At 47.2% G+C, this 26,454-nt stretch overlaps 1 protein-coding gene across 1 annotated transcript in view; it reads left to right on the top strand.

The window, feature by feature from the left end:
* The first annotated feature begins 6,434 nt into the window (after positions 1–6,434).
* Positions 6,435–26,454, top strand: part of LOC119431481 (carbonic anhydrase 1-like) — a 115,053-nt gene continuing 95,033 nt past the window's right edge. Inside the window, exon 1 of the mRNA XM_037698985.2 lies at positions 6,435–6,849. Within this exon, the coding sequence (XP_037554913.1) occupies positions 6,798–6,849 (52 nt within the window). The 5' untranslated portion in view covers positions 6,435–6,797. The remainder of the gene's footprint in view (positions 6,850–26,454) is intronic.

Below are 26,454 nucleotides of genomic sequence, written 5' to 3'. Positions count from 1 at the left end.
AACCTGCTGTCGATACCTCACTGACTTCATTGTGTGTGCAAGTTGCCGAAGCCAATGCTGGCACCTCCGAACCCTCGACCAGCCATTGGCGCGGCCGTTGTCCTTTCTGCCTCGGCCCAGCTGCTCTCGCAGACCTACCGCTCCTCTTGTAGTGTTGTCGGGGATTGCGCTCACCAAGGTGCCACTAAATGTCAAAACTGGGGCTATATTCACGCCGCTCACAGGACTACTGCCTGTGGATATATGATACACACCACTCGAAAGTTTGCCCTGCGGTATAAAACGGGTTAAGAAATTAACTCTCCCAATGACTACATCAACCTCGATAATGCTCAAAAATCGGTATCGGAACGTCAGTTGCAGTGGACATTTAATGTAGCAAAGTCAGCTTTACTAATAATAACGAGGAAATAAATTATATCTAAATTTTCCTATGCTATCGGTCACGCCCAACTAACTTATTTTAAAGAGTACAAGAAGTATATTGGATTAATCATATCAGATTACCTCAGGTGGGAGGCAGAGGTAAATCATGTGACGTCATCAGCACTAAAAAGACTGTTCTTTCTTAAAGGAGTACTGAAATATTTTTTCGACTAATCATTTCTTGCGTTAAATGAAAGTCCCGGACCTCTGAACGCTAAAAAATATAGTGACATGCCTCAGAGCACCGTTAATAAGTTAATATAACAGCATTTCTAGAGACAGTTTCGGTTCCGTTTCCAGGAGGACACCGCGTTTGGACGTCACGACACAGGATGTGGGAGCATGAGGACATTGCGACGTTTTGACACTCGATCCGGCTCGGTCGCTTGCCTCGTATACTCCGACTAATTGTGAAGGCCGACGTAGCAGCATAGAGGACGACCGAGCGAGTGAGAGAGAGTGTCAAAACTTCGAAATGTCGGCCTGCTCCCACGGGACCACATACTGTGCCGTGACGTGACGCTAACGTCCTTTGGTTCCTGTCTACAAATAAATTAACTAATTAACTAGAAGGCGTTCAAAAAAAAGAGCTGTTAAGTTTATATTTAACAAATACCGTCTATCTTATTCCCTCTCAGAATTAATTAGCAACACTGGAATACCCGCCCTGGTGGCGTAGTGGATTTGGCGTTGCGCTGCTAAGCCCGAGGGCGCGGGATTGCGGTCGCATATCGACGGGGTCGATATGCAAAAACGCTCGTGTGCCGTGCATTGGCCCAGATGGTGCACATTATTCCGCACCCCCCCCCCCCCCCCCCCCCCCCCACTACGCCGTGCCTCATAATCATATCGTGTGTTTGGCATGTGAAACCCGAGAATTAATTCTTTTTTTTAAGAAATAGAAAGCTGGAATTCTCACCTTACGTAACTGCACTAAATTCTCAAGCCAGAAAATTATGTTTAAACTTTTCCATAACCAGCTCAACACTGATAGGTCCAAGTCTAACCCAGAAACTAGACACTCACGCTACAAACATCCACAACCTCTGCGGGAATACCGATTCAAAGCTGACTGATCATTTCTTCCTCAGATGATTAGAGAATATGGAATACCGTGCCTGCATGTATAACTAGTTGTAATAATTTAGATAACTCCGTGTCATTACTCAAAAGCGACTTAAATGTTTCGCAGAGACGAACTGTAACCCTTTAATTGTCGCGTGCACTTTTGTATAACATGTTCACTAAGTCCTGTATTATACTGCTTCATACATTTTACTTATGTCCTTGCAATATGTTTCTCGCTTCGTGTAAAGTTCAAATAATGGATTGAACAACTTATTTCTTTTGTACCTGTATTCGTACTTCTTTTAATATGTTTGTTATGTATGCGCCTTTGCTTCCTGTTGGGATTGGCAGTATGTATCAAATAAATAAATAAATAAACAAATGCTGGCTCTCGCGTAATCGCGACAGATGTAAGCATGAAATGGCTACCGGCAAAGCAGATTGGTGTCGTGACGCAGGCATGAAAGCTTACTGAGCCGAAATGAATCTGTCTTGAACTGAGCCTCGTTGCAAGTCTCGTCTCGGCCAAACAACCACCCGCGGCACGCCGGATGCTGCCGGCCTGGTCACGCAGTGTGGCGCCATCTCTCGAAAGAGGCGGAGAAAAACCCGCGCCGCGGTACTCACGGACCGCTGGCGTTGAAAAGAGCACAGGCAACCCTGTCTCAGCGCCAAAAGATGACAATCAAGTGTATGGTGACCTGTATCTGCCTTTTGAACGTCGCTATTGAAAATGACATATTAAACTTCCGCGTACTAGAAGTTACAGCTTGAGTGATACTGTGAATATTAGGAAGAAATCGGAAGCAATGCTTTTTTTTAACTTGTTTGGGCAGTAACTAGCGTATGTAATGCGGTCCTGTACAAGGGGTTGGCGGCATAGACCGCATTTTCTTCAGTTTTGACTGGTTGCCCGGATGTTCCCGTTTCGTTCTCGTCTTGAGTGCCCGGATAACGGCTCTGGATTTAGGCTCAAGGTCTCTTGAAGGTCGCCGACAACGGCAGCTAAAAGCATTTCATGCCTAAAATGAAATAAATAAATAAAGCTTGTGCTATTTATACACTCTAAGCAGGGATCTAGGTCCACACCAAAGAACCCTGCTGGACTTTATTAAATTGGAAAAGCTACATAACTACAAATAAGATCCTTCCCCCGTTTTTTTTTTCTTTTTTTTTACGCCACAAGGAAATTTTTCTAATATATACAGATATATTACGTTTATAAAGCAATATTAGAGTGCTACGATGAAAACGTAGGCGCCGTGTTGATTTTCCTGGCGCTTCGATGCCGAAAAACGAAACCGCGTTCGTTGTTTGTTCGTCTCTCTCCTGAGCTGCTCGCAGCCACCGGGGAAATGTAGTGGTCGCTTTCTTTCATGTTTCATTGGATTTAGTTCTGACAGTTTTGCGCTTGTCTTGCTTTCGCCAGCTCTGCCGCGCTCGTCATTTGCATGTTTGTGCGTTTTGTCTTGGCCAGCAGTTTTGAAATGAGTTCAGCTTACAGGCACGAAAATACAAAGTATGAGTAATTTTAACAAAAACCCTGCTTATGCTAGCTACATAAATATTGATTGCAAAGGGGCATTTATGCGCTTTGGCGGGAACAGTTCTCGCGAACAACTAGCGTCAGAAAATACATAATTAAAAACATTTTGCTAATCCCCTTCTTTTTCAGATTCTGGTATATGTTTATGTTAGAAACTTGAAGACAGTTATATTCTAAGACAACAACATATTGCTTTATTCTTCTGGAGCACTTTTGTTGCAGTATATTTAACATGAAATTTAACACTCATTGCGCTAATTTCGCATCCCAAGGCTTTCTCAATAGAAAGGCGAATCCACCATGCGACGTAGCTTACTGCAGAGGAAAATTGGAATTCATTCCTTAGACTGGCGTGCCATACGGAATGAACTTGGCCTACATAAGTTTTTCCCTAAACTGAACGTTGAAAACTGGAAGGTGTCTAAACGGCAGGTTGCATCAACATTATAACTCTCTAGGAACAGCAAGCAGCAACTTGGCATTTTATTGTAACACATGTGGCTGTTCAATTCTATTTGATAGCTAGGGCCTGCGCAATTCGCAAATACCGCGAACAGCGAGCACGTGAGATTTTGGAATCGCATGTTTTTCAAGAAAGAGGTTCCACTTGTGTTACTACGCTGTCTGTTTAACTGCATGACAAAGAGATTCTAATATCTCGACAACTATCATCAGTTTGATTTTTACACACATTGTCACCCACCACGCTCCTTTTCACAATTGTCACTTTTACTTTTGTTTTGTTGTCTTTTTGGTTATTAGCTGTTTACATGTGCTGCTCGTTATCCTTGCCCCCCCCCCCCCCCCCCCACCCTTTTTTCTTTTTGCTTTTTTGCCTGTTTATAAGTGCCTGCAGTTTGCCCGAGTGATGCGGTTAGTGATAGTTGCCGGCCGGCGTCGCTCTTGCCTCATTTGGTGTCTGATAACTTGCAGCTTTAGTTGTGGCTCCCCCCCCCCCCTTTTTTTTTTTTTGTTTTTGTTTTTGGCTGAAGTTGGCTATCTTCCTTGCTCCACGCTTTTTCTTGTATATATTTCCGTTCCACGAATAAAACCACCGTTTGATGGTCAGCGCTTGTGTTGTCGTCTTCGCGTAGTCCTGCTGTCTGCACCGTTTCGTATGTCGATGTTCGATCAACTAGCCCTAATTAACAGTCGTTACGATGTTCATGATATGTGTTCATGCTCTCTTGTGCTCTCTTGCTGTACTCAAGTGGTTTTCGGCCCATTTCCTGTTTTCGTTTGTCATGTGACGAGGAGTAGCCGGTTCCACCTAAAGGCGTCAACCTCTCCTTTAAAATCATGTCATAATAAAAAAGTGCCATCCAAAAATGGCGCCCATAAGTTACACTTTTACAGCTAAGCTGCATATGGCAAGCCGATTCGTCCGTCTGTTGCCTGTACGCACAAACTATCATCATCAGCAATGGCTCGAGCGTCGTTGTCTTCTTCCACAGCTGGCTCGTTGGCGCTCATCATTCCAGCGTAGAATTTCACTTCTCTTCTGTCGTCGTAATGGGGAGACCGCGTCTACGGGGGTATGAGCCATTGCCTAAGGGGGTATGAGCCATTCATTGTCTTACGTGACGGACTGATTTAATTTTGAAGCAATTTAATTTTGAACAATCGCAAGCGGCAATGCCACAACGGCGGACTGCGGGCGTATACCGTCAGTGACGTCGTTCACTCCGTCGCAGCCGAACGCGTGTGTAACCTCATTAGGAAACACAAAGACGTAACCAATAATTGAGAAATACTTTAATGTACCGTCGGGATTAACGTAATGGTAAACACCCGGGCCGCACGTTTCAGCTTCGCTGGTTAACCAGTTGTACGGAGTGCTGGGGTGGTGATTTTTTCTTGCTAAATAAAAATAAGGTTTCCATACTAGCGGATATGGTCAAATGGAGAACTTCACAGCATATCGGTCAATTCTTTTAGTTTTCGTACAACTACGTAATTTATTGTGATCCACGGTTATCATCGGCTGTTTGCATGATATTTGGGGAGCGAAAGTTACGTGACTTTTTTCAACCAGATTCCGAGAGAGAAAGAGAGAGCCTGCTTTTTTTTTTTTTTTTTTTTTCGTTGCAAGTATGAATGCACTCTATTCGCCGTGAACACGTAAACAAAAGCAAAAAAAAAATGAAAAAACAAAGAAAAAAACTTGCATTTTCACCCAAAAGTGAAAAGCAGTGAGAGCGATAGCTAGCGCATTATGCGCTGTGAGTCTTTCGCCCTTTCGCACAGCCGGATGAGAAAGCACTCGCAGCGATGTACGGGAAAACCTACTTTGAAGAATCGCAGTATTTTGCCTTTGTCTTTTTTTTTTCTCTTCTTTAATTTCTTTCCACTGGCTTTTTTTTTTTTTTTTTTCAATGTGGTGGAAGTTTACTGTTGTCTCGTGCACCATAATGGGCACCGCAACCACTGCCTCGCAAAATATTGCTGCTCTTCGTCGGCGGCTTATTCTTTGTAGTACAAAATCCTAACTGTGTGAGTTTGTGCGATTGTCTGTGCTGGAAAATCGGCTTTGCGTTTCGGATTGAAAATTCTCCCCCCAGAAATATAAAAATAAAACAGAACATTGAAAAATGGTGTGCGGGGGCGCAGTTGAACGGATTTTGGAGTACTGGAAGCGGAGGTGTCATGTTCGTAACCAGGTGAGGCACTTTGTTATCTTTGTAAACATTTTGTGTTGTTGCTAGCACGACGAAGAGATTCTGATCGTTATCTTGGGTAGCTGCTAAATAATGGCTTACGTGGGCGACGTACAGTGGCGTCGCAAATACAGCTGGGTAGTCCCCATAACAAGTATAACTAAGAGAATGTAACACCTACCGCGTTTAGATACACAAAACAAAATGCGGAACATTCCCTACATTATTCGCCCGCGTCAACAGAGCTCTCTGTGCATTCAATTCGCGGCTACTAACGACCAGCGCCGATCTGAAAGCGCCGCGTTTGACGTCAGCACGTGTCGCTTCCGACGCGCACTTCCCTCGATGTTCATTCATTCTTTTTTTATTCTCAGTCGCTTGTTATGTAGACGTTACAAATACCCGCTATATCAGATAGCACGCACTGCGGTTACCGTTAGGGCTTCTCGCGGTGAGACCCTTTTTTAATCTCGTCCCCCTGGGACTGGGTGTTCATTCGAAGGGCGGCAATGAATCGGGCCTCGGTTCGCTGACCGGGGGCGCGAAGAAGCTTCCGCGCGAAAGGTGCCGCATGGCTCCGCGGACCGCAGCAGCAGCAGCAGCAGCAGCAGCAGCGGGATGCTCGCCCTTGGCGGAGGACGGCCGCGCAGCGCGCATGCCCGGCGGGAAGGCGAGAGCGGCCGCGCACGCGCCGTGCGCCTCCTCCGCATCACTACTGCGAGGCGGCGGCGGCGTCGGCGCGCATCAGCGGCCGAGAGTCCGCTCTCCTCCTCGCGCGCGTAGTACGCACATCCGAATAGATGTAATAGGGAAGCGAATCGGAACAGCAGAGAGTGAGAGAGAGGAGGAGGTGCCCAGGAGGCTGGAAAAGTATGAAAGCTCAAAGTTGTTGGCTCAGCCGGCGAGTTGCTGCTTTCACGGCGTCGGCACTTCATCGCGCGCGCAGCAGGTCGCAGCAGCAGCTTTGACAACAACGATCGGCGCCGCACTGCACGAGAGGAGCTCCGCCGCCGCAGCTGCCAACGTCGCAAGTGGCCCCGCGCCCCCGGATCAGTTACACGCGGACCCCCTGCGACCACCCCGTGCCTTAGGAAGCTCCCATGTCTCAGCAGCAGCAGGAACAGCCCGCCTGGGGATACTCGGACGCCGACGGTGGGTCTCCGCGCACTCGCGCGCGTGCAACTTTCTGACGTTGCGCGCGGGCCAACTTTGCCAACTCGCGCCTCTGGCCCGTGCGGATGCGCTCCGGATGTCGATGGCCCGGCGCGTTCGATAGGCCCGCGACTGACTGAGCTGCGCCTTTCGAACGGCCGGGCCACGCTCACGTGCTTGTATGTACACACCCCCCTGCCCCTCTCTCCTCCTTCCGTCATTGCGTTTGCTGTCATCGCCGTCGTAGCGGATATTTACGCTCCGCGGGCATTATTAATAGTGCCTCTATAAATTGCGCAATTTCCCTCTCTGGCAATCGCGCTAAAGTCCCTAGCGTGATAAGAGTATTTCGCTGCGCGTGGCTTGTGGTATCCGAGTGTCGCGTTTGAAGGAAATCTTGCCAAGAGCTCGTCTCTCGGTGAAGACAATCGGACAAAGTTTAGCAAAAGACAACGAGAAAACTGTTCACCTTAAGAACTTTCAGAAAACTAAGCGTTGTGACTTTCAGCATGTCTCATGAGCGACGCGTGTTCTGCCGTGCTGTGACGCCACCTGCGTATTACGTGGAGCTTATCTAGGAGCGAGTGGTGAGTTGTATCGACCTTGCTTTACTTCGCAGGCGATTTAATAAATGGCAGTTTCCACGATTTTCCTCGTCTCAGTACACTACTTTTCTCATTTTAGTACCGCCACTTCCTTGCTGTAATCTGACACCGTGTGCCTCTCGCCTTAGTTTTACTTTTTGCATTGCGTTACTGTTCACCTGTTATCGCATGTGGAAACGCACAGCTCCGCTGTTCTCTTGCGCCATTTCGTGCCCTAGCTCCAACATTTTGCGATTCTGCAGCCGCGCAGCTTCAGAACGGTTTAAGCGTTATTTCTTGTTCTTGCCATTCTTTTCTTTTTCTTTTAGTAGTTCCTCTTGAATGAGTATGCTTTTTTCTTCTTTCTTTTTGTCCATTTGGAGTCAGCAAGCCGCCCTATACATTATGGAATAGCACCGCGCCTTCCGAGTCTTTGAACTGCATGCTCTTCTCCTTGGGGACCGTAGTTCTCCGCGCTCCTCGTCGTGTGTTAGTGCCGTGTGCAAACAAGGTCATTTGCAGGCAGGTCAGATAACACGCCCGCTTCTAGGATATACAATTGCAGCAGGGGCAAGCCTGGGCACTCTCAGGCTGCCCTTATCGGTCCCCGAAGGTAATCAATCAGAATCGGGTCACTTGCGACAGAAGGCACGCAAATGTTCCCGAAGAGCTTCTCGATGTCGTGGCCGAGAACGCCTGAGAACTCTAAAAGTGGCGATCGTGACGTCTTTGGCCGATAATTTATCTATGAATGGCCAAGCCTGAAGTGCCTTACTGGCATTACCCGCAGCTAAGGCGCTCGCGTTTAAACTTACCATTGTGCATGCGGCGCGTTTAAACAAAATTGCAGTATTCAGGTGTTCGTTAGCAATTCGCGATTAGGTGCAATAGACTTAGTTACGGACGAAAAAAAAAAACGGGAGGCGCAGAGGGGGCCAATCCTTTAATTTTCCTTCAGTTGCTAATGCGATTTCCTCCGCTAACATTATGGCCGGGCAGTACAGCCAGTATAGGTCATATGAAACAAAAAGAGTAGTCCTCACTTCGGCTCATTTTGCGCGAAGTCTGGAAGGGCCGTTATTAGTTATTTTGTCTCTCTTCAACATCCCTTAAATGTCGCCTAACATAAACGGCCCGTAAAAGCGTCGACGTGAAACCACATCCGTCATTGCTTGTTTTGGTTATTTTTTTTTATTCAAGTACCATATATGTCTGCTTACTTGAGAATTAAATCAATTGGCGATTAATTTGAGAATGGCTGAAATGACTATGCTTCGTTCGTACTGATCATCAGAGCCCGTACTCACTCAAAGATAGTTACGCTAGAATTGTTCGTTAAGATAATCTTCCAGTCATTCCTGACGCTTGACATAATAGTATTAGCGAAGGCAGTCAGCGAATGGCAAAGAGCACTTACAAGCGAAAAGCTTTGTGAATTCTTGCCCAGACCCCGTGTTCACGAAACATGTTCTTACGAGATAGATCCGTTCGGGAATAAAAATACCAGGCAATAGCGACAGCGAACATACCTATTATTAAGAAGGTGACTGGCCAATGACAAACAGCCTTCATGGACGATTAGCTTTGTGAATTCGGACGCATTCACAAAGCTTTTCGTTCGTTTAAATGTTCTTTCCCATTTTCCACGGCCAACTTCGCTTAAATCTACATCACGAGGAAATGCCGTCTGCCTTTGCGAGAAAATGTAGCGTAAGAACATTTCTTTATAAATGCGTGTTATGGGGCCGAATTATGTAGCGATTCTTTTCATTTTACATTCTTTTTGCCCTTCATCATTGGCTGGTATAGAACATCGCGCCTTTGTTATCGCAAGTGTCGTCCACTCTCTCCTATGGGTGATAAAAAGTGAATAGAATCGATCGAAAAGAATCCTAACGTAACGAGCCCTAGGTGTGTATTCACAAAAAGCTCTCACGCTAGAATTGTTCGTAAGAGCAAATGCTGCCAATCGTGGTGTTGGACATATTATTAGCGAAAGTGTCCAGCCAGTGGCAAACAACACTTATATGAATGAATGGCGTCGTGAAGGCAGATTTCGACAACCTTTTTTGTTCGTAACATTTGTTGCAGGCTGGCAGCCTTGGCTAATAATCTTCCGAATATCGTGATTGACAGAATTTCCTCTTACAAACAATTCTAGGGGAAGAATACAGGCCCTGGGATCGAATTTACAACGCTGTTTGTTCGTAAATAATCTTGGATATTGGATAATAAGGTCCGCTAATAATATATCCAGCATTATAGAGTTGGCTGGAATTGGTTCTTACGGACAATTCTGTCATAAGAGGTCTTTGGGGAAAAGGGCCCTGGCGCTTTCGGAGAAACTGGCGGGCGCGAGCACTTTCTTGGTGCGTTTGCCCCGTTACTGGAGCAGAATTTCCCACCCAGTCGCGGAAAAAACAATGCAGCGCCTTTCGTTGCACCTTTCGATTGCCGACGCGAGCTGCTGTTCCGGTCGCCTTCGGCAGCCGCTTTCCACGGCCAATGCTCCGGTCGCGGCAACGGGAACTTCCGTCGCGAGGCGCGGAAATCCTACCAACGGACATCTCCTTTCTTTTAACTGCAGAGAATTCTCAAAAACTCTCTTCGTTCTTTTTCGTGGGAGCCGCCTGCATGCGTGTACCGATATTAACGACTTCACAGCATACAGTGTGTCGTTCACACTCTCGCTAGGGCAGCAAGCAGCATAACAACCTCCTCACTTTTTATAGCTTCCAGCTGGAAACAAGTGGCTGCGAAACTTATTCAAGCAAATTACTGCCGCAGGCGAGATGCCGTTCCTTTTTCCGTGGCGCTCATCGAGGACCCTCCGCTACTCTCGCGGCAGTCAAGGCGCCTCTAAATGCTCAATAAGACCATTATGCGGCATCCACAGAAACGAGATCTCCTTGAACGCTTCGTTCAATCGCCATGCCAGGATCAGTTCGCTGGAGACAATATTTCTCGCCGCATTATCGTCAACTTATATCGACAGTTGCACTCGGGGATAAAGCAGGGGCGCGTGTTTTCCGACGCAGGTGCCTTCATTTTTCTCGCAGCGCAAGGAGGGGGAGTTCTCTCTCCGAATCTTTCGTGTGTGTGTGCGTGCGGGTGGAAGACAAAAAAAGAAGCGATCAAATAGACGCGAGCGCTTTGCATATGAGCCGCTGCGCGGTCATGCCAGCCACACCGAGCCGACACGGTGCGGCCGCCGCTGTTCTGAGGGCATCACTTCGCCGTGAGTTCGTCACCGGGCGTCGCTGGTATTTGCATCGACCTCGGTGACGGTGGTGGCAGTAGCCTGTTTCGGCTTCTCCACTCAACGAACGAAGCCCCCTCCGCTCACCCCCCCCCCCCCCCCCCCTGTTCTTCGAAACCCTCTCACTGTACACAGTCCCTGCTCCCAGCGCTAGACCAGGTCATGTATGCGGATTCGGGGCCATTAAAGCTCTCCGCTATTCGCGGGTGTCACTCAGCCGCAATTGGTCCTAGAGGGCAAACTTGCCCGGCAGGCACGACTCCGCATATCGGCAACTGCAATTTATTTTTTATTTTTTCTCCCCCAGTTTGCCGCAGTGCGTGCCCGGCCTGTGCTGCTCTTGAAGCGCGTCATGCGGCGCGGACAGTCGCCGCGGGCGCACCACAGACGATTTAGACGCGAAAACCAAAAACGAACAGGTCGCCGCGTCCTTGGTTTGGTTCGGCTCGAACGGGAAGGTGTGAGCGCGGGATTGACAAAAAAAAAATGAAAAGAGGAGAGGAGGAAGCAGGATTCCGCGCAAGTATTTCTGAATCAACGCTCCCTGAGGCAAGCATGGAACCGTGCTGGCTAGAGAACATACGACTGCACGTGTTACAGAATCAAATATAGTGCGCGGTTGTTTCCCGCTGCGGATATACAAATTACACGACCGAAGACGTGGTGGTGCGCTGCGGATCGACTAGAGTGCCCTTAATGGTCCTTTCCTTTCGCTCAGACTCCATCGCAGTTTTCTTTTTCAATTCCATCGGAGCGAGTTCCGAATGGAATCCGCCGCGGTGGCTTTGCGGCTGTGGTGTTGCGCTGCTGTAGGCACGAGGTCGCGGGAACAAATCCCGGCCGCGGCTGCTGCATTTCAATGGGGTCGAAAGGCGAAAGCGCCCGTGTCCCGTGCAATGAGGAAGGGGGGGGGGCACTTTAAAGATCCCCCGGTGGTCAAAATTAATCCTGAGTCACCCACTACGGCGTGCCTCATAATCATATCGTGGTTTTGGCACGTACAGTTCCAGAATTCATTCATTCAGTTCCTAGTTAGAGCGTACATACTTCTTTTAATCGAATGAGGATAGACGTCTGCCCTTACAGTGTATGGTTCATATCGACAGTATATAGTAGATGCTTAAAACACTACGAATGCATGACGTTTCTGCGAATAACTATTGTTATTACTACTCCAGATACCCCTTTAACCACGAGAATGAGTTAAAGAAAGACATTTCTATGTTGTGAACGAGATGTTGTGGCTTCTAATGATCTGTATGTTGTACAATTCGAAGATTCAGACTTTGCCTAAATCAGACTAAGCTTGCCGCGCTTGTGGGAATCTAGCAGAAAGTGTTCACACAAATGGCCAAGAAGGAACGTCGCGAAATGTAATAATCAGAGAAGAAAATTGGTAACCCCAGCTCAGGCTTTTAAAAAAAATTCGCACTTTTCCGAGCACCCCGCACGCGTATACGACCGAGCCAGGCATATCTGCGGCAATTACAGGCAGCGATATCTCGATCCTTGTCGGACGATTGAGAAATGACCTCTCGCACGTCCGCATTTGGCCGGGATCACCAAATTGGAAGTCGGTTTCATGTCGATTGAAGTGCTCGCTTTATGCCTTCGGGTCCGGAATGGAAGCCTCGAGAATCTCTACGACCGAAGCGAGCCGTAAAGTTTAGCCTGCCTTTGAAAGCGCGTGGTGACTAACTGCAATCGGCATAGCAGCAGTGAAGTAATACTAAATAATAAAATTGACATAGCAATAAAGAAATATGCCCACGTCAATTTTTTCACTCGTACGTTATGTGTTTTGAGTCTCACCATGCCGTCGTTAACCCTTTGGCAATCATAGTTTCTCTCTATACGCCGGTGGCTGTCACTCTGAAAGTTTTGCTGTGATCTCCGTCGTGAGGGTCCGCGTCTTTATAACCTCTTACAAGGTCTGCATCGGTGGCTGTCGAAGCAAACCTGAACGAAAAGAAAAATAACAGGAAATGGTTCTTCGTTAGCTCTTCCGCGGCGTGTATACCAGGTGCCTTTTTTTTAGCTGCACCAATTTAAAAAAATGCCTGTGGCAAATAGCACAATTCTAACACTTCAGCTAAATTACTCAATGAGGCGGACATTACTCCTAGAAGAACTTAAAATGCCTAATTGACTAATTAACATAATTGCACTAATTAAGTTTTTATTTAATCACTTTATGGCACATATTGCAATTTACGAATTGCAGCCGGTGAGTTCCCAAGGCGTATCCACTTGGGACGTATTCTCAGCACTACACCAATTTCGAGGTATTAATTTTCAAAATGTCCGACAAAATAGATTGGCGTTCCAGTTACGTTTGTGCTTGAATGCATAAAACAGCGTTTTCTTGAACAAATAAGTGGAACAACCGGCACATTTTTACCCCAAGTTTGACGGCGCATATCTCGAAAGCGGTGGCATCCTCAGAATTCGTTCCAAGTCGATATGCCTCGCACACTCCCCAACTACAATACGTAGCTTGCAATATGTGCTGTAAGTCAATTAGTAAAAAACGCATAATTATTGAAATTTCGTTAATTAGACAATTCTGCATTTGATAGCTCGTGGGAGTAATGTTCGCCTGATCGAGTAATTTATTCCCTGCCATAGGCGATTTGTAAAATTTTGGTGCGGCAAAAAAAAAAAACTAGTATATGCCAATAACGCATGCAAATTTCAATCATGGACAACCTACCTACCTACCTGCGGCGCATCAACAAAACAAAACTGCGTTAGCATACAAGACGCCCGCGCGAACACCTGATCCGCTCCTCTCTGGTTGCCGCCGCGTGCCTCTAATGGCGCGCCGCTCATCCTTCCATCCGCCTCATGGTTGTTTGTATCCCTCCGAGTGCGTGATTATGGCCGGTGCAAGAGAGACTCCTATAATAACAAAGCAGCGGCGAAACAACCAGTTTGTTGGCCTCGGGCAGTCTGCATCGCCGCTGTCGTGTATAGCTATAGCCGTGCTGCCGCTTTTCTCGGGAAATGCATGGCTGTGGAAAAAGCCTACCCTGTTTACGTCCTACGCGGCACTATAGACTGTCTCTACTGAAGCCAGGTTCCGTTCAGGAAGAGGCTTTTAAAAGCATTCCCGGTAGCCAGTGCGGCTTTATTAAAATGCGCATTTGTGAAAAGCAGCGGGGGTAATGTAAACAACGTCGATGTGCTGTCTTGAACGGTCGTGTTGGAGAGAGAAAAGGTCGCCGCCGTGAAGAGATATGAAGCCACAGAAAAAAACAAAAAAGAACGCAGTCCACGGGAACGCTTCCTATCGTTTTTGTTGTTGTTCCTTTCTTAACCGATCCTACTTCACATTTGTCGATTGCGTTTTACTTTTATTTACTGTTGTCATTTTATATGCTTGTTAAAATTCCCCATCTTTCTGTCATTTAAACACTCAATCATCATTTGTAACCCTGCGTAAAGAATAAAAAAAAAAAGAAATGTGAGCTGATAATTTATTCGCGCCCACACCTCGATGCGACCACGTGGGCCTGTATTTCGCAACGCATGCGGGCAATGTTAGCAAATTGAGTTTTGGCGGTCGAAATCCGTAAATGTGGACAAGGTGTTGCACCCTCATGGAAACCAGTACAGCACTGCGGAAAGAAGGGACCGAGATTGGCAACGTTTCCCGCGAATTACGTTCCGAAAACGCAGCGAGTGTTCATCATGCGTGACATCCGCTGCGGCAATCGCGGTGTGCTGCGCGCTGCGAGGTAGGCTGCTTGCGTGCACGGCGCGGCGCCGTGCTTTTCCCTCTCGGCCGCCTTGATTCCTCGATGTTCTCGGCTTTCCCGCGCGGCGCCTGCGTGCAACACGTCTCCGCTGCGATGCGGGCTCGTGCCGACCGATTCTGCTCACGTCGTCCTCGTCGGCCGGATCCTCGCGCCAAGCGCTGCCAACTTAGTCGGGAGCACGTCCCGACTGTCTCCGGTTTCTGCAGCCATGGCCTTCGACACATGAAGAGATGGGACCCGGCTGAAAAACGAAGCAAAGCCGACCGAGCGAATCACTGCCCGCCGTTTGCATTTAACTGAATTTTCCACGCCCAGCGACCAAAGGCAAAAGGAAATAAAATCAGGCTTTGCAGCCTCCTTTTCATTGGATCCATTCAGTACATAAATTGATGGAATTAATGGACGAAAAGGTAGTTTTCCGCAAGCAAGTCTTTTTTTTTTCTCGTTTTTTTTACTATTTTTGTTTTCTCCTCGTGAGTGAGCTTTCTTTAAAGGAACGAAAAAAATAATAATAATCGTAATCAATAAATAAAACGCCGCAGCGAAGGTAGCGTTATTAACGGTTTTCCTGCGCTTAAAAAAGCAGGAAAAGCACCGTGCGCCGAACAGATGCGTAGGCTTTGGAAGGTTGATCGACTGCCGCGTCCGACGTTTTTCGCAGGAACCGGAAGAAAACATCGCAAACGAGAGGGGAGCTGCGATGCTACATCGCCGCCCTATACGCGGGTTATGTACCGTTGTTGGAAACGGCCGTTACGCCGTATAAATCGTCCTTCTTGGAGGGAGGCTCTTCTCTGCGGAATGGGTCTCGGGGGCAGCTGCCATCGGAGCGCAGCGCAACATGACCTTCAGCGGAAAGCAACGATTCCTCACTTTGGGTCGTAAAAATCCAGAATGGGTGCAACTAATCGGCGGGAATATATGTAAGCGGATCAGTGCGGATAGGCGATGAAGACATTCGTCTAGTATACGCGTCCTCTTGAGCGCTGATTCGAGCACAATGACATTCCAAATAGTGTACGTGTTGCTGTCCATTTAATGGACATCGTTTCTGAATAACCACCGAACCTTTTCTTCTCTCCTTTCTTGCTGTCACGAGTACTTCAAATCCAGACATTATGGAGCACTACGGTGGTACGAATAAAACGCACCGCAAGTGCAAGTTCGTTCCTCGCAACCTTGCTAGATATCGAGGGAATTTGTGTGGATAAATAAAATGAGCGCGGCTCTGCTTACGTATAAGTAAGCATGCAATAATGTTTGCGTTCAAAAGCTCTCGTTATCCTGTCCAGTTGGTATCCTGTCCAGTTGGTATACGCTGTCACAAAGAACCGCATCGCGACGAACGGACACAAAACGGTGCTCTAATGTCCTCTCATCTGTGCCCCGTCTTTGCGTTTTAATATATGCACTATAATTTCTCTACCTGCGCGTCCGATGCGGATTGCTTGTTATAACGATATCAGTTGTGGTATAATTGCGGTAGTGCAAAACATTTTTTTTTTTTCATCTTTTTCTGATTCTTGATCGTCAGTACTATTGTCTGATTCGTGATTTCTTTTCTTTTTTGGTTGATCTACTTATACCTTTGTTTGTATTGACGCCAGCTGCAACCTGTCAATGAGCTCCGGACCGTCGCCCAGCCTTTGGAACGACTTGTCCCTCCTGCCCTCGCCCACCTACCTACTCTCGCAGATCTATATATCGCACCTCTTGTATAGTTGTCCCGGACTGCGCTAATCAAAGCGCCACTACTTGGGTTGTGCTACAACCAAACCACCCCCCTGACTACCATGTGTGGATCTATATATGGTCCGCACAATTAATGGATCCCTGTTGGACCTCTTAGATCATAACAAACTATACGTGGACATATCACATGCTTCACACGTTTCGTGCCGCAGGGCAAACTTTCGACTTAAAAAAAATGTACATCCGTTTCACTCCACTTTATGATGTTATTTCTTTAGAGCGTTGATTAGGTCGGCGTGGGGAGCGTAAACGACCTGGCTCGAAAGCTCGCTGTTGGATGCGTTGCCAAGCGCGGCGTGACGAAAGGGGTGACGTCAAAGTCACCGCGGCTTTCACGGGAGCGTCCCCATTAGATTCTATGGCAGTGGGGCGAGGTAGCATATGACGTCACGGATCGAAGTGTAACGCTCTTGTGCTATCTAGTAGGCGTTGATACTGGCCGTTCTCAGTCTTCTCCCTTTTTCCGTTTCCTCTCTACCCGATTTCTCATTTTTCGCGCAAATCCCCGAATCACTGGCGTCTTTTCTATGCGACACGAAGGCCGTGTTCATGACACTGGCCTATTCCAGCGCTCTCAATGTTTCCTTGCGATCTTAATTGGAGCAGCGTTTTCTTTCTGTTGTCAGTGCCATCATTGCGTGGAAGTTACCTCTTGTGTGCAAATGGGCCTTCAAGACTTGTGTTCCTCGTAAACGCGGGCGCATTCTGCGCGCACAGGGCAAACGATGTTTGCACAAGACTCCTTGTACAAACATATCGGCGTCAACTGGTTTTGCTGGCTTAAGTGCGGCTGCACTGAGTATGCGCTGCGTCGAGCTGCTGCGCTCCTCATTCCTATATATTAACTAGCAACACTTCCTGACTAGAACTTGAGTGGTCCCATTATAGATAGGTTAGCGCCGCACTGTTCTCTCCAGCAGCCAACTTGGTAATCTATATATAAAATACTTTTTTTTTCGTGCGTTGTAATTTAGGTTATATACACTGCGTGTTTGTGTCAAGTACAGTACAGACTATTGCAAATGCATGTAGTGTCGATGCTGAAGTTATATTTAGGTTACTTAGGTTACTGTTGTGCCGTCGTCCAGGGCGCAACACCATGAACGAAAATCGTTTTTACAGTCTTTAGTGTAGAAATGTCCTCTTCTCAAACTATCGGTCCTCAATGATATAACGTTTGCGATCGCTACTCGCATTCACGCTTGCATCACAATATTGGCGTTGACTACACCGCTATCGCAGAAACATTTATAATGGCCCATATTTTTGCACTGTTCTGCAGCAATCTATAAATATAAGGCGCTTCGCGCTTCTTTAAATATATTTTCGTTATCGTTTTTGGGGCCTGAAGCTTACAGCGACAGAGTTGAACGTGTGATTGCTAATTTGTTAGGGGCACAAAAGTGTGAAAATATGCGCCTTTCCTAATAGTTGCCGTGTTATTTCGCGCTTTATGTTACCTTCACGTTATGCCTGTCAAGAGGCGCCCCGCCCCCATTTTGCTGGAGAGAGCACAGAGAAACGAAACAGAGGTATTCCTAAACTGTTCAATAATCTTCGCTTTCAAACTTGAGACAAGAAAAAAAAAGAAGTAATGTGGAAATAATCACTTGTAGTCGACTATTTCATAGATGATTAATGGATACTCCAGTACGTCATACACGACGTTGATAACACTCGGGAGTCCAGCTGAATAAGAAAGATGTAGAAAGAAAAGTTTTAGCCTCTGGAATATGAATTCTAGCAGATGTGAGCGCGTTCAAAACTAAATGCATCTCAGTCCTCTTGCTTATATAGCGTTGCCTGCGCACTTAAACCCTCTCTTGCCGAGAGGAAAAAGAAAAAGTCCGAGCACGAAGAAAATTGTTTTCTTGGGCCTTCCGCAATGAGTTTTCCACTGGAGTGAATCGCAGCGACGTCCCAAGCGGCATTATTTGAGACCTCCTCCAACGAAAGTCTGATAATGTTTCCTGTCTAGAAATGCTGTATGCAGTCTTGTGCGCAATGCCTGCAGTGCGGATTAGACGATGTGCTACAAAATAATAATAATAATAATAATAATAATAATAATAATAATAATAATAATAATAATAATAATAATAATAATAATAATAATAATAATAATAATAATGACAATAATAGTTAACTATACACGACGAAGGCCTCTTCCAGCGATCTCCAATTACCCCTCTGCCTTCCTTATGCAGACTATTACAGACGGTGTTTTTTATTAAAGGGCATATATAAACATACGCAGGTATTTGTTTACTTGCCAGCATACGCATTATTTAGTTAAACGTCGCTATAAAGAAAAGAAAACAAAAAATACTACGACATTGACATATACGTGACGGCCCATGAGCCAGAAGACTATCCTTCCACGATTACGATATGTCTAGCCTTGCTGTGCTGGCCAGCACCTTAAACACGGGCCACTCGTGTGTGCGGTCAGTGTCCACGCTGTTGCGATCAGCAATTGGTATTTGTTCCCGTCGCGTCATTGCTCCTCCGTGCAACTTTTATTGTACATATTTTTTGGTTCTTGGTAGCTTGCAAGTTTCTGTAATATAGCGTCGTTTTTTCTGCTTTGTTTGACTGCTGTTTTTTACACACTATACAGGAACACTTTGAACGTGCCAATCAGAAAGCAATCAGAATTATAACTGGACATCTACGATGCATACTGATAATGACATTTTAGGAAGGGGTCAGCGCCACTGCTATGATCAGTTTATTTATCAGCGCCATGAGGCCAGAGCATTCAGGTCATGTTCTCTCCAGTCAGCATCAGTCTTAGCTACGTCATTGGGCAACTTGCAGAAGCTGCTGTAGCCCTTCCGCTTTCTTGGAGCCACCAGTAAATGATGGGCATGACTACCAATTTGCTTCCAGACAAGACATCCTTATTTAACGACTGGAAACTGTTGTGCTAGCGTACATTCGTTCAGGAGCTGGTTCGTCTGGGCAACAATTGTGATTCTCCTGCAGCAGAATCATTCGGAAGCGTCTCCGTTTGCATCCATCTTTCTCCCTGTAGGCTGCAACAGCTATTGTCCCTTATAGTATTCGAACGGAACAAATATTCAATAGCTTCGTATAGTGAATTCTCGAATCGAATACGTAAAGACTATTCTATTCGTATTCGAAATTTCGAATATTCGCACACCCCTAATAATTACCGAATGCCGTGGACCAATGGCAAAGAGCTCTTACGAGCGAAAAGCTTTACGAATACGGGCCCTGGTTCCTCATTCACTGGATGCCTTTGATGCCGCACAAAAGAAGAAATTGCCACACTTACAGCCAATTTTGTTGGGGTATGTACTGATGCAAGCTGGTCGATCATGCAGGGGGTCATTGTTGCAGGACACGCGACCCCAGTTATGACTGCAAAATGAGTTTGAGCGTGCCCAACCATTCTTACGTCTACAGGTGGGACTTATTGCTACGTATACGCGACAAAGATGTTTCCATTGGTCATAGCAATGGGTCAAGAGAAAAGTATGACAAAGATGGCTTCAATAAGGAGATACGCGGAAAGCACCTGTAGCAGCAATGTAATGCACGATGAAAGCTTGGAAAAACCATGCCACGTCTTGAATATAGACAATGTTCATTTATTTCTTACCGATAGCAAAGGGTTTTGTAGAGAGTCAGCATGGCTGCTGTAGTGGGATAGAAAGCTTCATGGCACACGCCAAGTTTTATCACCTTGCAGGTAAAACAAACCGAAAAAAAAAACGGTGTTGCTTCATAGCGCTAGCAGCTTTCACGGACCTGTCCTGCTGAGAGAGCTTTGTTGCTGTTGCCGACGTTGTGGTGTGTAGCAGCGGACGTGGTTGCAGTGCTGTTGAAAGTCAAGAACAGATGAAATGCACTGTAAAAATTTTATTTTTTCAGAATGAGTGGTAGGAACTGTGAGCTTATGCGTTCGTTAGATCACAACTATTAGCAATACTTCATGAACCTGTTGCCTTGATAAATGCTGATGTCAGTAACTATTGCATTCTTGTCTCACAGATACTTGTGCGCACGGTTTTAATTTTCTTCACTTATGAAAGTTATCTGTGGTTATATTGTTGCTTTTACTGACCTCAAGGTACAACTTCACAAATGTGGGCTACATGTATGTTTATGTAGCGTGAGCCAGCATGAAATAAGCTTTCTTAATTTTTCTCTGCGAACTCGCTTTTGATGTTAGATTTACTCTAAGTATATAGTCACCGGCATGAAGTAACCTGCAAAATAAGTCTTGTACCCATCAATTACACTTTCCAGTGAACCTGTTCGACTAGACATAACACGAGCAGGTTAAGCTGTATGAAATTGTGTCATCTTTGGTATTGGTTGCTAGCTATGTCCTGCAAATTTCCAAATCTTACCACACTACCTAATGCCCTGCCGTCCTCGGTCGCCAAACTGTGTAGGCACTGGATTATTATGCATCGCATGCCTTTGTCGCACGAATGTGGTGAGTGGCCGCACGTTGGTGCAACCACTTTAAGTGCACAGTCTATGTACAGGCAGAAAAGAATGCGCGAAACGCTAATTATGTGTCTCGCTATGGCCAGCATTTCGTGGCATCGACAAAGAGATCACACTTATTCTAACAGCGTCCTCAGAGGAGCACTGCTGGTCGACGTCGAAGCTCAGAAATAACGATTTGCCTGCGCAAGTAATCGCGAGGCGTACAATTATAGGAGTCCACTGTGTAGGCGCATGCAGGTCTCAGTGTCTGCAGGAATCGCTGACAGCAAAGCGAGCGACGTGAACCTCATATGACGCAGATTACCTCGACCAGTAGTTTATAGCGTTTCTAAACATACAGGATTTTATGGACGGGACCGCCGCCCTGCGAGCGCGTGAATAGTTGAGCACATGGCCCACCGTGCGTGCGGCTGCATGTGATCTGCCCGGCTGACATCCTACGGGCGCGGCTGTGCGTGGCCCCCCTCTGCAGCGATAACCTCGTTGGCCTCGCGTTATCAGCCCTTCCGAGGCGGGTGTGCTATATAATAACTGTGACTCCCGTCGTCTTGGCTATTAAACTTCTCCCCGAGCGGCACGCTAGCCTTGCACTGGCCTCGTGTCGGTTTGCTCGCGTGCTGAGCACCTCTATATTGGATTGCTTCGACCACTTGCTCTGCAGCGCACGGTGACGCATAAGCGAGACAGTCCACTATTCTCGTTTTTGTTCTGCTATAGCTCCTTGGCAGCGCGGCTGCGGATCAATTGGTACTCTAGCACGTCGCAGCGTCGAGTCAAACAAGAACGGCGCAAAACTCTGGCGCGCGCGTTTGCGAATTCGAGCGACACGTGTTGTCCAGAACGCAGACCTAAAAAGCAGACAGCAACGAGAAATTGATAACAATCATAATAACATGCTTAGCTTCACGTCGCAAAGCTGCACGCTCGGCTGTGAGGGACGCCATCGTGGAGGCTCAAGATTTTCACCAATTTGTGCACCTAAAGCTGACCTCACGGGTGTTTATAGCTACCCGCTTTCATCGGAAGCGGGCCGCTGAGGCCGAGATTTGATCTCGCGACCTCGTGCTAAGGAATAGAACTCTGCAGCGACCCCTGTGGGTAAACAGTGAAGGACGAAGTAATAGAGCCTCTTCCTCTAGGCACCTCTACTCACGCACTTGTCACGGTGGGTAGAAGACTGCTTTCGTACTTTCATTGTCGGTGGTTCTCACAAAAGGTATTTTTGGGGGAAGGATTGGATGACGCTTGCACTAATCGAAGTGACTCTGACTATAGAAACACTCCACGAGATCTTACTCGCGTCGTTATAGGCAGCGACCTGTATCAGAAAACGCCAGCGAGATGCAATTTCAATTTTCGCTCGTTGCGAAAACGTGGGAACAAGCCTCACCAGAAGGTCGGTGTCATGGCAACAGTAATAGAACTCACCAAAAATGAACCTCTCACGTCTGCGCTAAGGTCTTTTGGGGCGGAACACTAGAAAGTAAGTATGTTTGGAAACGTATACAGCAGAGTAAAAAAAGGAAATAATGTGAGAAAGGGCGCTTCGAAAACGAGAAATAGAAACGAGAAATGAAAGGGCAGAAATGGAAGGGCTTCATTCGATCAGCATGTTAAGCAAACGTTGATCTCCTCATTTCCTGAGGAATAAAGCTTGACATTCGAGGGTCTCACTGCTAGTCCAGGGCCACTGATGTTTGCGCAGCAATTTGAGCAGAACTTCTCTTCCTCTGCCCTCTTCGAAACGCTGCTGTTTTCACCAATTAGGGAATGACAGCGTCTTAAAGCGCTGCATGGCCGAATTACGAGCAGTCGTGAAACGACAAGTCAGAATTCACCGCAGTATGATGAAAAGGACCCCTTTGTCTCGCGAGCGCACAGGTACGCTCGCAACACAAAACGGTCCTTTTGTCGCAGGCGTGGGTCTTCGATTTTCTTTCTTTTCTCTTTCTTCATCGATTACGTTTTGTGTTGTTACCTGAGCGGCTCAAGACGCTGCGACGTTGGCCGTCTCGTTGAGGACAGGGGGACGTCGAATGTCGCGCGCTGATGCGCTAAAACGCCCGGGAATAACCCCGGAGCGCTAAGAAAAGAATAGATGCCTTGCTCGGGGAGGAGGAGGTGCTCCCTACATGTTGTCTGAGTGCCAAAGGCTGCTCACACTGAGCTTTCTAAACAGGGCTTCCATTCCCGCAGTGCAGATTGCGAGCAGCGCTGATGCCAAGCGCACCTCGCCGGGCGACGCGCTGTGTATGTGCGATAGCTGTCGGGCTTCGAGGGTCATCCTTTATTGTCTTGGCGCGCTCCGAAGACAGCGGGCAGCGATATGTCTGGGCAAGTTCGCTTGAGACGGAATGCCTGGCGGTCGGCGCTTTGATACCGGCGTGATCGCGCTGCAATGTGTCTAAATAGAATATCCGCAAAGCATCCGAAAACACGGTCACCTTCGCTAATCATATGACCAACGTCACAACTGGCCGACAGCTGCTTTTCCGGACAGTTCTAGCGTAATATAAAAAAAGAATATATATAGAACCTTTCTGCGATTGGCCATCACGTGCCGACCGCCTCGTTACCAGGCTGTTCCCTATGACGCTGGCGGGAGTCATAACGCTGGCCAATGAGGAGGCGTTCTGAAGCAAGAGTTTTGTGAAGACAGGCCCAGGGGTGTGTAGTCACTAGGCCGGCAGGCAGCAAAACCCTTACTGGGCTTCCACGGCGCGTCTTCGCTGAGCAAACTGCGATTTCACGGGACCGTGTTTATTCAGGGTACGGGCCACGTTATGCATCAATGAAACCGGAAAGAACCGACGATATAGGACGCGTTTCGCAAGCGTAGCTGCTCTACGCAGATATGCAGCACCGGCGTGCATGCAAAAATTCGAATGGTGTTATCATGTATGTTTTTTTAATACAAATAAACACAAATCTTACATAACATTTATAAAGGTTGCAAGAAAGGTGCAGGAGCGCGCAGTTTCTCTCAAATCGCTTGAATCAGTTCTTGTGACTTTCTTGCTAACCAAGCGCCGAATTCACAAAGCTTTTCGTTTTAAGTGCTGCTTGCCATTGGCTGACCGCCGTCGATCATATGTGCAGCGTCAGGATTGGCTGAAATTTTCTCTTACGAACGATTTCAGCGTGTGAGCTTTTTGTGAATACGGATCCTGTAAAGCAAGAAGAAAATATCCTTACTGCGCACGCTTTCGTATACCGAACATACAGAGCTCTTTGGCGCAAGTCTTGACGAGGTCTTCTAGCGCCGCTCAAGTAACACGCACAAGAAACGGCGCAAACAGGCGCGAGCTCCATATAGTCGCTCGATCGCTTCAGATCGCGGAACCAGACGGGCTCCGGACGGCGTCGTCTCTCGTGGCCCTGACTGCTGAACAGTGAATACACATCCGGCGACCAGAGAAAGAGCGACCTACTACGCCCGCCTGTTTATCGGCTTTCGTGTGCCCCAAGCGACTGCTGCCACGGCGCGCAGTGTATAGGGGCGTCTCTGAGAGCGTGAGGTCAATCGGCGACAAAAGTACCTTTCACGAAGCCTACATACACTATAGTACATTTTTTTTTCTTCTTATTTTTCTCGGACAACGTCAGCGAAAGAATATTCCTGGGACACGTGCCTATAGCAACAACTTGCACAAATATGCAAGATATTCCTCTTTCAACTTTTGCTGCTGTAAATACGTTGTCGTTGTTACCTTGGCCACGTCTCCCTCAATTAATTAACGACACGCAAGCTTTACACGTAGCTGGTGTCATTACTCTGCGATTCGCTTCCATATGCACAGTAACATGTAGACGCCTACATACAAGCCGCCAGAATTCTCTGCATTTCGTTGATGAGCTTTTTCTCTCTGTCTTCTCTCTGAAGAAGAAGAAGAAGAATGTTTTACTGCACTAAAAAGATATACAAAAATGATTGTGACAGCATCTGGATCCATAGCCGATATGGCTAGTTAGGATCCATTACAAAAAGGTTGTGTAAGTACAGAATCAATTTACGAGTACAATGTTAACATGCAAATTACAGCATCAATGCGGCAAGTATACAATATCAGCAGCAGTTTGCGAGTACAATATTAATATCGTGACTGGTAGCTCCCCGAAAGAAAGAGTCTCTTGAGCGACGGCGCAATATTTGGCAGACATTTTATCAAGCTAGGTATATTGTTCCAAATTTTTGCGCCAACAAAGGAGATTGTTCGACGGCCGTAAAAACATTCTTTATTCTTTACAAACGAATAAATATAAACCTATGAGCAGCAAAAATGTGAAAGCTTGCATTGGTCAAATACCACACGACAGAGCTTTGTTTTTATTTATTTATTTTGCAAGCCTTTATCTACATTAAAAAATGCGTTTGCATCAGCGGCCGAATTCAGAGAGGTTTTCGTTCGTAAGCACTTTTTGCCATTGGCCGGCCTCCTTCGATAATATGACACATATTCCAGCATCAGGATTGGCTATAATTCTCTCGTACGAACAATTCTAGCGTACGAGGTTTTTTAGCGAATACGAGCGTTGGGCCCGTATTCACAAAAATCTATTACGCTAAACTTCCTGTGAGAGAAAAGGCTCTTATACGCCGGAATCTCGCGAGTGAATGGCGAGCGGCACTTGGTTAACTTTTCTAAATTACTCGTGAAACGGAAGCCCAGGGGACACGCCGGTAAACGTAGTCGATGTTTACGTACAAGTGAATTTCATTCGTGCCTATGGTCGTCTAAGCCCAGAGTGTTGCCTCATATTAACCACAAAAATGTGACCCAAAACACATTTCTACAAGCTCGCTCTGCCAACCTCTGACCCGTCAGAAAAAGAAAGAGAGAGAGAGAAAAAAAAAAGAGAGAAAACGAATACGGTGAAAAAATAAAGCTCTCGGACCGCAAGAAACAGCTCCCCGCGTCGTCTCCTGATTTATATTTTCTTCTATATCTTTGGAACTGCAAATGGTACGAGGCAGACTGAGTCATGCATGTGTAGAACGTAACGACGCCCCTCTCACTCGTACACCGCATCCCTGCGCGCCAACTCGCGCGGCGTGCGCGCTAAAGCGACGCGGCTCCTTGAAAGCCCTTTGACGAGGCCTAGGAGCTGCGCAAATTCCACGCATCCCAAGCTGCGCCGCTAGGAGTTTGTCAGAGCGCGATGAGGTGGAGGAGGAGGAGGAGGGAGGGAGATGCGCTCTCTAAAGCCTGCGCACGCAGCCTTCACGGCGCGCCTCGTTGCAGCGGTGGCAGCCCGGGCTCTGGTCGCGCCTTAACAGCGGGATTGGAGCGAACGCGAAAGTGGGCTCGAATCGCCGCCGTTTCTGTTGCGGTGCGCTGCATCGCCGTCATAGAAGGCTGGACAGAACAGAAGCAACGACATCTGAAAGGGAACGGTGAAACAGGCGTGAAGCAAAGAAAGCAGTCGACATAGAATGCAGAAAAGGTAATGAGGGAATGAAGGAATCGGAGAAAGGGGGGTGCTCTGTGCACGCGTGCGTCACAAGTGGTCTCCCCTCCTTGCGCCCCCCCCCCCCCTCCCTCCCAAACTTTCCCTCCCCGAGTTTATAAGTGATGCTGCGCGCCAACGTTTCCTCGTGACGGTGAGCGATCACGCGGCGCTCGTCCCGCTCCCTGGAACCGCAGCACGCATTGGCCGAATGAAATATGCAGCGGGCCGGTCATTAGAGAGGCTTAAGCCTCGGGGCTCGATTTATGCTTTGCATATTCTCGAAAGCGACGCAGATTCGAAAGAAGGATGA

The sequence above is a fragment of the Dermacentor silvarum genome, chromosome 1 (assembly GCF_013339745.2).
Source record: "Dermacentor silvarum isolate Dsil-2018 chromosome 1, BIME_Dsil_1.4, whole genome shotgun sequence".
Lineage (NCBI taxonomy): Eukaryota > Metazoa > Arthropoda > Arachnida > Ixodida > Ixodidae > Dermacentor > Dermacentor silvarum.
The sequence above is the reverse complement of the archived record's forward strand: the minus strand, read 5'-3'. Positions and strand labels throughout refer to the sequence as shown.